Here is a 12,382-nt window from a genome sequence, read left to right as displayed (position 1 = left end):
TTAAGTAAGGCCGCAGTGAGTTGCAGGTGGTAGCAAGACACCAGATAGAAGAAATACCAAAAAAAAAAAAAATCAATTAAAAATAGAAAACATTTTACTATACGGTATGGATACGACATACACATGTAAATGCAGGGAGAAGTAAATATAAAACAGCAGGAGGCAGAAGGTAATAGGGACAAGTATTTCGTTTTCTGTTTTTCTCCTGCTTTTTTCAAACAAAATCATTTTAATCTTTTAATGAATCTCCCCATTACCATAAAAAAAAATGCCACTTCCAAAAGTGACATCCTACAAGTGCCATTCCGAGAATGTCACTCCAGCATAACTAGAAAAATATAAATAATATACATGTATTTTAATTCTCTTCCATCTAAAATAAATTACTTTATTTCTTAACAACTTGCCCATTTGACATTTTGGTTGAGCTAAGAAGGAGAGCGTTCAGCTCTGCGTTGCCTCTGAAGGATACCGAGAATTGATTTCTTCTTATTTCTGCGGAAGTTCACCAGGCAAGCTACTTGTGTCAAGTCATTATGATAAGATCCAGCAGAAGTAATGCATTAACGTCGGTTGATATTGCCAACAAATTACTGTATGTGATGCAAAACAATTTCTGTTCCATTATTTTCAGTTTGCCTTTTCATAAAGTTAAAATAGGCAGAGAAAAAAAAAAAAGCAACAACAACATTTGCATGACCCTGTTAGCATTCAGATTGATTCACGCCTTTTCACGGTGGAGCCCACCCAAACCCAGAGAACCTCACAAAAGGCACGCCCTACTCCAGAGGTTTCCATTTGGGCCACATGTATGCATGCCACACACACAGCGGTGACCAAGGGCCTCTGGACTTCCCTCTGTTGCTACTGTGATTTGCCTGGTGTTGCAATAGGTTCAGACTGTTGATAAAAACTCCCCAAATCTAAAGAAAAGTCCCAATCGAAACATCTAGTTACTATTCAACTGTTTGCAGGAGATGGACGCAGGTGCAAGGTCATGGAAGTTACACGTGTCCCGTTTAAAGTTAAGGCTGTTGATCAAAATGCAAACTATTACTCAATGGCAAAACGTTTTAAGCCCAAACGGGCCGTTGTTTAGACTGTGTGTTTTTATGTACTTCAATGAGTCATTAAACCTCTGCCATTTCAGAAGAAAAGTGCTCCTGCTGAATATTCAGTGCTACACGCAACCGTGTAATCTATTTTTTTTAAATAACCATTCTAGTAGACTAAAAACATAATGCAATAATGCCAGCAATATGTATGTAGGAAGTGGTGCATATGTGAATAATCGTGTTATAAAAACAGAGCACAATATTCATAATTGTTTCCCTCCTTGTGTACTAAATACTCTTATCAAAATTGAGTCCTGAGTGCTTGACCACCATTAATGAAGAGTATCAGGAAGGCGCCACGATTACCTTTGCAGGCCGTGATATTGGGTTCTCGTAAAAATAAATAAACTAGTGTCTGAGGTTCATTTGTTGAGTATCAGGAGGAGGCAGAGCATCCCAAGTAAGCATCATAAAGTACGGCTGCCGTCAGGACTCCGGGGAAGTCTTGGAACAGCAGCTGATGACTAGGGTGCCCTCCTCTTGGCACTTGCTGCGCTGGCCTCCAGGGGACAGAAGGCCCCGGTCTCTGCTGTCCTCACCCCAGCCAAGAGCAGTGCGATGAGGAGAGCTGTGCACCTGCTGGCCTCACCGGCCCCCGGCCCCCGGCGCAGGTGTCCTCGCCGCTGCACCCTCCTCCTCAGGTGCCAAGGCCCTGCTTCCCCTCCCCCGTCTGTACTGGGCTCATGGGGCAGAACCAAGAGCACCAGAAGGGACGTCCACAGCCACCACCACCCACCAGCTGGCTGGCAAGCAGAGCGCCCGGGGCGGGAATCCTGGCCCTACGGGACCTGGCCCCAACGCAACCAGTGGACACCCCGCCTCTGAGTCATATAATGATATTGATGCCCCCAAGCGAGTTCACCGACGGGCACATGAGGCTCTAAGGGCTTTACCACCTAACTCGTGATGCTCACCATGACCCTATGACACAGGGTTTCATTATCCCCATTTTCCAGGTGAGGGTACCAGGCACAGAACAGCCAGGAAATCTGGCCAGGGTCAAGGGGCAGAGGCAGGACCTGGGCCCGGCAGCTGGATCCTGCGTCCCGGAATACCCTACGCACGCACCTGCTTTTCCATATAACAGCACAACCCAAGTGGCTGGGCCCTATTCTTACAAGGTAACAAAAGTGACCAAGAGGGGTCACCTTTGAACTCCATTCTTTGTCTACCCATCCCCGGAGTCTTTTTTTCTTTTTTTTTCCAGCTGTATATTCATAAGGAAAGATGTGAATAATTACATTAAAACGTTCCCCCGCGAGTGAACACAGGGGTGGGGTGGGAGGAAGCCGCTCCCCCCATCCCTGGAAAACCAGAGCTGGAGCTCCCTGAGCCACGCAGCCACTCATTTATTCAGAAATGGGGGAGGCAGGACAGCTGAGCCAGGGCGGTGGGCGGGGGGGCCTCACCCTGCCCACCTTCTTCCCGACACCATCAGACCCTCTGGCCGCGTGGGGTCCCTCAGGATTGGCCAGGAAACCGAGAGCGGGCAGCATGTTTCCTCTTACATTCGCCAGAGTTCCACGTGGCAAGTGGGGAGGCCCTGGCTGCGGAGAGAGCATCCGGCCTCCAGCAGCAACAAGCAGGGCGACACGGGACTTTGAGAAACTTGGGGGGGAGGGGACCCGGCCACCGCTGCAAATCTGAAAGCGCGTTAAAGGACACGGGGATAACCAAAATGACGTGGACGATTTTGACGATGATGATGGTCACCGCCGGCTGGAGGGAGAAGGATGGGGGCAAGGGGAACAGCCTTACCCACCATGAAAAATGCCCTAAACATCAATCCTTCCTTCCTTGCCCCTTTAATATCATTCCTGGAGGCTGTGCGCAAAGAAGGGAGTCTTATTCTTGCCATCACAAGGACAAATGTCCCCATCCTCAGCCAACCTAAACCATCACCCTCAAGCCCGTCCCCATACCCAATGGTGAGAACTGGTTTGAGGAGATAAACATGCTTTGCAGACCAAACAAGGCACAAGGTCCACCTTTGTCTGAAAGAGATTTGGAGCCGGCCCGCCTACTTTGTACAAAGAAAACCACCGGCAAACTAATCCAAGTCTTTGAGAGGAATATAGAGTGTATCACCGTCCCAGGTCATCGAATCAGATGGCACCACGGAAAACATGGCAAGACCAAACACCCATGGTCTGGATTTTCCTACCTCAATGAGTCATCACCCATTATTAACTAATCAAGGCTTTTTTAAGACTATTTTCTAGATGTGGGTTCCTGGTAGCATTCTGAATTGGGACCCAAATCCAGCACTGGATGGACTCAGTCTGGGCCACATGGTCATGTGTGCCTGTCGGGAAAACAATGAGCTAAGTCCACTAAGGAATCCTAAAAAAATAAAATTAAAAATAAAATTAAAAAATATATAAAAATTTTATTTTAAGTAAAATTTAAAAAAAGAAGAAGAAGAAGTTTTCATAGAAATAAATGGTTCTTGCAAATTTTTCGGTTCAGAGGCTTCCATAGAGGAGCAAAAAGACATGAACTCTAACTTGGTCGTGTGAAGATACTGCCTCACCAGCATGAATGCGGCAAATGAGGCTGCTTCCCGTATACCAGCAATGTGGTGGTTTTCTAGCTTTTTTTAAATATCATGATTATTAATTCAGACCAGAAAGGTACAAGGCATCAAGCCATATACACTAATACCATAGAAGATCAAACGCAGATCCAGAAAATCCTCTCTTCTCTCCACAAGGTTTTTTTTTTTCTTTTTTTTTTCTTTTTTTTTTTTTTTTTTTGCAAAAGAGTTCTTTGCAATTCTCTTGGAGAGCCACAATGTTATTTTCCCATTTTACTGGGAGATCACAGTCTCTCTTTCAATAATCCTTTATAGAAAAAGCCCACCCATTTCCATCTCCTCTTCTGTGACTGTGGCATGTTATGGACCCAATCAAAGTTTGTCCAAAAAAAAGCAAAAAGCAACAAAAAACAGTCTCCCTTTTGAAAGTGGATAAAATATAAATATTCATTTACTTTGAGTAAATTTCCTCTTTCAATCCAACCATCTGGTTCTAAATTAAGGCACCCTACTTTGAACATGGGTATGCTTGCCATCTGGCTCCCCGAAAGTAGCAATTACTTCAGGTAGATGAACATACACCTAATCCTAAGCAAGTATGGGCTACTTTAGGGTACTATGGCATAAATACACACCCTTATCGTCTGCCTGCTATGCACCAACCTGAGGGGGAAATGACGGAGCTGATTCACTGTGGGGTGTGATCACCTCACACGCAAGAGAATTTATTTATTTGCAATATTCAACAAGTGGTGAATTTCCTGGGAGCCACTGCAGGGAGAGGAGCCTTGGGCTCGGAGGGCGAGCCTGTCCTCCCCCTTCCTCCAGTGCAGGACGGGAGCAGGAAAGGTTCCCTGGAGGACAAAACCAGGCCTCATCCCATGCCTGGGGGGGGCTCTTACATCTTCCGGGGCTCACAGTTCATAGCAACAGTGAAATCTGATTTTCCTGCGTCCACCCAAGTTCTTTTTTTTTTTTTAAGATTTTATTTATTTATTCATGAGAGACACACAGAGACAGGCAGAGACACAGGCAGAGGGGGAAGCAGGCTCCATGCAGGGAGCCCGATGGGGGACTCGATCCTGCGGCTACGGGATCACGCCCCGAGCCAGAGGCAGATGCTCAACCGCTGAGCCAGCCAGGCACCCCTCACCCAAGTTCTTTCTCACACCTCCGGGGAGTAAACCAAAGAATCAGACTGACTGGGTGTTAACCAGCTGTCTCCACACAGCCTGAGTAAGGTGGACCGGATCGGTGCTGCTCTTGTAAGTGTTTCCAGTTGCTCCCCCTGACGCCCCCCTGGCGGAAGGAATATGTGTGTCTATGACAAAAGCTATCCGATGATTAGCTTGGCAAAAATTACAACTCACTAAACACCAAGATATTTACTCATTAATCCGATGAAAGTTGGGGATTTACATCCTCGTCCTCTTGGAAAGTGCGTTTTAAAGTATCAAATTTACAGTGCATTTTGGGGAAGAAATCATCACCAAAGTCCAAACCTGGCTGAGCTCCTGACATTGGTATGTTAAAAAAAAAAAAAAAAAATTATCCAAGTAGCGATAGTAACGACAACAGTTAAAAAAAAAAAAAAAAAAAAAAAGATGGGGATCCCTGGGTGGCTCAGCGGTTTGGAGCCTCCCTTCAGCCCAGGGCTGATCCTGGGGTCCCAGGATCGAGTCTCGCGTCGGGCTCCCGGCGTGGAGCCTGCTTCTGCCTCTGCCTGTGTCTCTGCCTCTCTCTCTATATATATGTCTATCATGAATAAATAAATAAATCTTTAAAAAAAAAAGATTTAGGGGCACCTGGGTGGCTCAGTGGGTTAAGTGTCTGCCCTCAGCTTAGGTCAGGATCCCAGAAATTGGCCCCACTGCTCAGCGAGGAACCTTCTCCCTCTCCCCCCTACTTGTGCTCTCTCTCTCTCTCTCTCTCTCCCTCTACCTCTCTCTCTCAAATAAGTAAGTAGAATCTTTTTTAAAAGAATAAAAATAAACAATTGAATACATGTCCACGTTTACATAATTGTGAACAGAGATTTCCTTGGCCATTTCAACTCCAGTTAGAAACACTCGAGAAATTATCATATTCACTCTGGTTTCGAAGGGGAAAAAAAACAAAAACAAAAACAAAACAACAACAACAAAAAAAAACTAAAGAGAAACAAGGACTTTCTCTAAGATGCTGTTTAGAAACAAAACCGTGCTGATATTTCCAGAAGTACTGAATGCTGATTTTCTATTGAGATGCAGAGTGCAGCCACATGTGCCCCAGGTTAAACTTATAACCAAGTCATTTACATCTTTGGGAGAAAACTAAAGGAGAGTTTGGACACAAACATGCACTAGGGCTACAAGAAATCAGTTACGGGTCAAGCAGAAACATCTGGTCTTTTTAAGAGTCCTGTTAATTCGAACACACTGACCAAAACAAACTCAGTTCCAACAAATATATTTTGGCATGCCTCAAAAAAAAAGAAAAATAGGATTTGTTGGAAGCACTCATTTCGCCAGAGCAAGATTTGTCAGTGATATGCAAACTCCCACTATTGACATTTTCACATAAGCTTGTTTCCCAACACAACATGCAAATTTGCCTTCTCTGCCTTTTCCCCCATATCTGATAAGACTGTGGGTCTTAAATATATATATATTTATTCTGTATTGTTTAGGACACATTGGAAGAAGCGGTGGCAGAGGGTTTCAATCGTCCACGTCTGATCGCAGGAGTTTGAAAGTGCATAATTCACACGCTCACTCCTAGCAGGCTTTGGCTGGCGTCACACAGCCAGGGAAGCGCCGGGGACGCAGCTGAGCTGCTGCACGGCTCTCTCTAAAGCCTAGAACCGAGGTCTCCGCACCTCGCTGAAATGGCCCAGCCTCCCGTACAGGAACAACTTCTGGAAGTTTCCAGACACCATGAGCCCTGGTGCATCGGAAAACCAAAGTCGGAGACCCACGTCTCCGCTGATAAGCCTGCGGATGGCAGGCACGGGGCGGGTGGTGGGGGGCACCCCCTTAGAAGCCTGGGGCTCTGCTGTTGTGAAAATCATTTGAGAACAAGAGAGGCTCTCCCAGGGGCATCGTCGCTAACCTCCCACCTGCCTCTACCTCTAAGGTCGTGGATTTCTTTTTTAAGTCCCTTTCGGTTGTTTGCTGGCCCTATAGCTGTTGCATTAATCCAAGTTATTTTAAATGCAATGGGTGAGGGCAAAGGGAAGAGTCCCCTGCTTATTCATTCAGCACTGTGCTCCAGAGGCGACCACCCGGGGCACCCCTAACAGCTAGCAGGAAGCACTTCCAGGGCAGGTTAGCGCCCGTGGACACCCACGACAACCCTGTGAGGACGCCACTACTATTACTGTCACCAAGTCAAAACTAAAAGCATGGGCTCCGAAGCCGAGCTGGGTGGATCTAAATCCCCGCTTTGTGGGCTCCCTATGTGAGCAACTACTTGGCTTCTCTGTGCCTCCGTTTCCCTACCTGTAAGACAGGAGGTGTCGGGAGCCCCTTCCACGCAAGGCTCTCTGGGGACTGAGTCAATACGTTTTGCCAGCCAAGCGCTAGAGGCGGCCCCCTCCGGGCCCCCAACAGCCTCATCAGCCCCTCCCAGCTGCTGCCCGGCTGGCGCTGCATCTGGGATTCGAACCCGCTTCTGCTGGGCTCTGAAACCTGCGCTCTAAACAAGCGGCGAAAAGCCCCACAAGCCTCTCAGTAAAACAGCATAAAATACCCCCAAATCTACAGAAGCATCCGAGGGCCTCGCTAACGAGGCTCCGGACGCTGACGGCTAGCTTTCCCCCTTTCCAACCCCGGAGTTGTTCCCAGGGGCAGTAACTCAACAACTACAACAACAACAACATCAACAAAAAGCCAGAGTCACTCTGCGTGGAGAGTGTTAGCAGCCCCTGCAAGGACATTCCTCCCTGGTCCTGGGTCCCCCGGGGCCCCTGTCGCCCTCCCCCTGGGTCTGTTCCCTGGACCTGTGCTCCCTGCTCCCAATCTCAACTTCCAGTCTGGGGAAACTTCAGGCAGCCAAAGCTCACTGTCAGCTGGTCGCTGGCCACCAGCACAGTGCAGGACATCCCGTGCACGGACACCCTGCCTGGCTGGTCGCCCTGCACAGACACCTGCCTGGTCGCCCTGCACGGACACCTTGCCTGGCTGGTCGCCCTGCATGGACACCCTACCTGCCTGGTCGCCCTGCACTGACACCCTGCCTGGCTGGTCTCCCTGCACGGACACCGTACCTGGCTGGTTGCTGTGCATGGACACCCTACTTGGCTAGTCGCCCTGCACAGACACCCTACCTGGCTGGTTGCCCTGCACAGACACCCTACTTGTCTGGTTGCCCTGCACTGGCACCTTACCTGGCTGGTCGCCCTGCACAGCCACCCTACCTGCCTAGCCTCCCTGCACAGACACCCTACCTGGCTGGTTGCCCTGCACTAACACCTTACCTGGCTGGTCTCCCTGCACGGACACCTTACCTGGTTAGTTGCCATGCACAGACACCCTACCTGGCTGGTCGCCCTGCACGGACACCCTACCTGCCTGGTCGCCCTGCATGGACACCCTACCTGGCTGGTTGCCCTGCACAGACACCCTACTTGCCTGGTTGCCCTGCACAGCCACCCTACCTGCCTAATCACCCTGCACAGACACCCTACCTGGCTGGTCTCCCTGCACGGACACCCTACCTGCCTGGTCTCCCTGTACCGACACCCTACCTGCCTGGCCGCCCTGCACCGACACCCTACCTGGCTGGGCTGCACCCCCAGCCTCGGGCCCTCCCGTAGCTTCCCTCGACGGCCTCCTGGCAGGCTTCTGAGGCCCCGGGGGCATGCATGGCTCCCATCGCACACCTGCACCCTCGAAGCACCGCTGCGCGCCCTGGGGCTGCGGGGCTGTGTCGGGCCGTGGGGGGAGGTGACCGCCCCAGCCCCCACCTTCGCGTCCTGTCCCCCCCCCATCTCCCGGAGGACCGGGGGTCCGCGGGGTCCCCGGGGCGGGCGTGCGCGCGTCCGAGCAGCCGGGCTGGGTGGGGCGGCCCGGGGCGCCGCCTCCGTCCTACCTCCTCTCCCCGTGGAGCACGTAGGAGCTGCGGAAGAAGCCCAGCAGCTCGTTCTCGATGAGCGCGCTGTAGACGACCTTCAGGTTGTAGTTGCGGTGCGCGTCCAGGCTGCGGTTGAGCACCACCACCAGGACCTGGGTCTGCGGGTAGAGGAAGAAGCCGGCCACGGGCACGGCCCCGGCCGCGCGGTCCTCGGCCAGCTGCACCTTGTCCACGGCCACGCGGGAGGCGTGCAGCACGACGTAGCGGGTGCGGTTGGTGCACGCGATCTCCACGTTGACCTCCCCGGAGAAGGTGAAGTTGTCCATGAAGGCGGTGAGCATCAGGTTGTAGTGCAGCGGCTTGAGGTGGCCCGGCAGGCGCAGGTGCGTCCAGGGGTGCTCGCGCTCGGGCTCGCGCTCGGGCCCCCGCTCCCGCTCCCGCTCCCGCTCCCGCTCCGCGTCCGACGGCGGCCGCGCGGCCGGGGCCCCGGGGGTGCTGGCCTCCCCGCCCGCCTGCGGGTCGCGCCGCGCGGGCCCCGGGAGGCTGGCGTTGCCGCCGCGCGCAGGGAGGCCGGGGGCGCCGCCGGGGGCGCCCGGCCCGCACCCGTCGAAGCGCAGGCTGAGCAGCACGGCGAGCGCGGTGACCGCCAGCAGCGCCACGATGCACACGGCGAAGGCCAGCACCAGCCGCCCGTGCACCGCCGAGGGGCGCTCAGTGCCCCGGGGCCGCGCCCCCGCCAGCCCCCGGCCGCCCGCGTCCCCGTCCCCCATGGTGGCCGCGGACGGCGAGCCGCCGGCCTCGGCCCCCTCCTCCTCCTCCTCCCCTTCCTCCTCCTCCTCCTTCTTCCTCCTCTTCTTTTTCTTCTTCTTCTCTCTGCTCTCCTCGTCTCGCGCCCCCCGCGCGCCGTCCAGGGCCATCACACAGCCTCCTCCTCCTCCTCCTCCTCCTCCGCCCCCGCCCCCCCCGGCACCCCCCGCGGCCGAGCCGCCCGGGCCGGCATCCGAGAGCGCAGGCGGGCCGGGGGCCGCGACGCCGCGCCGGCTCCCCTCGGGCGCCCCCCGCGCGCCCCCCGCGCGCCCCGGACGCGCCCAAGTTGGGGAGCGCTACTCGCGCGGCCCCCGCCCCCCGGGCTCGCCGGCCCCCGCGCGCGCCTCCCCAGCGGCTTCCCGCGGGCGCCTTCCGGCGGGGCCTGGGCGGCCGGGGGCGGGGAGCCGCGCCGGGAACTTAGGGCTTCCGCTCCCGCTCCCCGCGCCCGCCGCGGCGCTCGGTCCTCCGGGCGGAGCAGGAGCGGCGGCGGCGGCGGCGGCGGCGGCGGGAGGAGGGGGACGGGGGACGGGGGCGGGGGGACGCCCCGGCCATGCACCCGCCGCCCGGGCTGTGCGCGCCGCAGCCGCCGCCCGCACCCGCTCCCCGGGCGCTCCAGGCGGCGGCGGGGAGGGCGCACCGCGGCCCCGAGCTCCGGAGGAGGCAGGTGAGCGCCCGGGGCCCGGCCGGGCCGTCCCCGTCAGGCGGCCGCTGCCCCGCCTCGGCTCGCGGTCCCCGTGGGGAGGCCCGGGCGCGGGTGTGCGAGCGCGTGTGCATGTGCGCGCGCCGGTGTGCCCGCGTGTGTGCGCACAGCCTCCGGGTCCCGGCCGCCCAGGGCCGCGAGCGTCCCTCCCCGGGGACCCGCCCCCCCCCCCCCCCCGGACCGCAGGTCGGGGGTCGGGGGTGTCCCTGGGCCCCGCGCGCTCACCCCCGGCCGCCGGGCTCCGCGCGGTCTCCGACTCCCCAGCCTCCGGGTCCCTGCATCCAGGGCCGCGAGCATCCCTCCCCCGGGACCCGCCTCCAGGGAGCCCCCCCGGGAGCGCGGGTCGGGGGTTCGGGGGGCGTCCCCGGGCCCCGCGCTCACCCCCGGCCGCCGGACTCCGCGCGGTCCCCGACTCCCCAGCCTCCGGGTCCCGGCCGCCCAGGCTGCTCGGACTGACTACATCCAGAGCCTGCGAGCATCCCCCTCCCCCGGGGACCACCTCCCCCGAGGAAGGCCCCCCCGGGGAGCGCGGGTCAGGGGGTCGGGGGTGTCCCTGGGCCCCTCGCGCACCCCCGGCCGCCGGGGCGCCGCACTGTCCCCCACTCCCCAGCCTCCGGGTCCCGGCCGCCCAGGCTGCTCCGACTGCACCCAGAGTCGCAAGCATCCCCCCCCCGCGAGCATCCCTCCCCCCGGGAGGATCCCCCCCGCGAGGAAGCCTCCTCCCGGGGAGCGCGGGTCAAGGGGTCAGGGGGTCGGGGGGCGTCCCCGGGCCCCGCGCGCACCCCTGGCCGCCAGGCTCCGCGCGGTCCCCGACTCCCCAGCTTCCGGGTACGGCCGCCCAGGCTGCTCCAACTGCATCCTCCCCGCGAGCATCCCCCCCAGAGAATCCCCCCCGCGAGCATCCCTCGCCCGGGAGCACCCCCCGCGCGAGCATCCCTACCCCGGGAGCATCCCCCCCGCGAGCATTCCCCCCCCGGAGCATCCCCCCAACAAGCATCCCCCCCGCGAGCATCCCCTCCCGAGGAAGCCCCCCCCAGAGAGCGCGGGTGGCGGGGTGGGGGGGTTCGGGGGCATCCCTGGACCCCGCGCTCACCCCCGGCCGCCGGGCTCCCCGTGGTCCCCGACTCGCCAGCCTCCCCGCGCCCCGGGAGGGAGCCCCGGAGCCCAGGGAGCGGCCGCGTCGGATGCCCGCCCAGCCCGGGGGACCCCGGGGACCGCCTGCGCGCCAAGCCGGGTCACCAAAGCCCGGCCGCGTCCATCACCCGCGGGTCCGCGTGCGCAGGGCTGCAATGGCTCGCCCGGAACATCAGAATCTCCCCCACGTAAAGGCTACAGTTGTTTTTTGTTTTTATTTTAAACTGCTTCCCCCGGTGAATAATGTCTATTTTTAGATTGGGGGGAATGAGTAAAATATAATGACTACAGTGTGACACCCAGGACCCAGGACTGGAGACTGAGAACAGCGGGGATCTGTGCCCCATCCCTGGGGACTTCACGGGAACAGGGAAAGGATATATCCCGTGATGGATCAGTTTTGCACTCCACCCAGCCGCAGTTACTTTTCTTTTTTCTTTTTTTTTTCCTTTTTTTCTCTTTTGTGTGTGTGTGTGTATGTGTGTGTGTGTGCAGTTTCTAGTGTTGGGGGAAATTGCTTAAACTTTTGTGTGTGTGTGTGTGTGCAGTTTCTAGTGTTGGGGGAAATTGCTTAGACTTTTTTTTTTTTTTTTTTTTTTTGCAGTTTCTAGTGTTAGGGGGAAATTGCTTAAACTTTTTTTTTTTTTTTAAACAGTTATCAATAGGAAGTTTTGCTGACAAGCAGGAGCCTCAAAACAGGTTCCTAGACCATTGGCTGGTTATGGGCTTTCTAAGTTTACTGAAGTTTTAAATTATAATGCACACTGTGTAGGAGTAGATGGGACATCCAGGCCTGAGAATCGGTGTGAAAGACTTGAATTGGGGCGATATTCAGAACCCCCACCCCCACCCCAGGTAGTCACTAAGAGGCAGGAGACTCTAGCTTTTAGTAAAACAAAGTGTGATGGACTTAAGAGTCACTAAGGGGGAAAAAAAAATAATAAATAGAAAATAAAGAATAAAGTCATTCCCTTTTACATGTTTCTCTCACATCTTCAAATCCTAAAGGCATTTTAAAAACCATGTCCATAATTATTT

General features: G+C 55.7%; 1 protein-coding gene and 1 long non-coding RNA gene across 2 annotated transcripts in view; one reads left to right on the top strand and one right to left on the bottom strand.

Annotated features, from left to right (window-relative positions):
• The window catches only part of TRHDE (thyrotropin releasing hormone degrading enzyme), a 371,785-nt gene extending 362,130 nt beyond the window's left edge, over positions 1 to 9,655 (bottom strand). The window contains exon 1 of the mRNA XM_077913853.1: positions 8,722 to 9,655. Coding sequence (XP_077769979.1) covers positions 8,722 to 9,620 — 899 coding nt within the window. The 5' untranslated portion in view covers positions 9,621 to 9,655. The remainder of the gene's footprint in view (positions 1 to 8,721) is intronic.
• LOC144323433 (uncharacterized) overlaps positions 8,730 to 12,382 on the top strand; it is a 121,606-nt gene continuing 117,953 nt past the window's right edge. The window contains exon 1 of the long non-coding RNA XR_013388868.1: positions 8,730 to 9,086. This is a non-coding gene — a long non-coding RNA (uncharacterized LOC144323433). The remainder of the gene's footprint in view (positions 9,087 to 12,382) is intronic.

The sequence above is a fragment of the Canis aureus genome, chromosome 11 (genome assembly GCF_053574225.1).
Source record: "Canis aureus isolate CA01 chromosome 11, VMU_Caureus_v.1.0, whole genome shotgun sequence".
Classification (NCBI taxonomy): domain Eukaryota; kingdom Metazoa; phylum Chordata; class Mammalia; order Carnivora; family Canidae; genus Canis; species Canis aureus.
The sequence above is the reverse complement of the archived record's forward strand: the minus strand, read 5'-3'. Positions and strand labels throughout refer to the sequence as shown.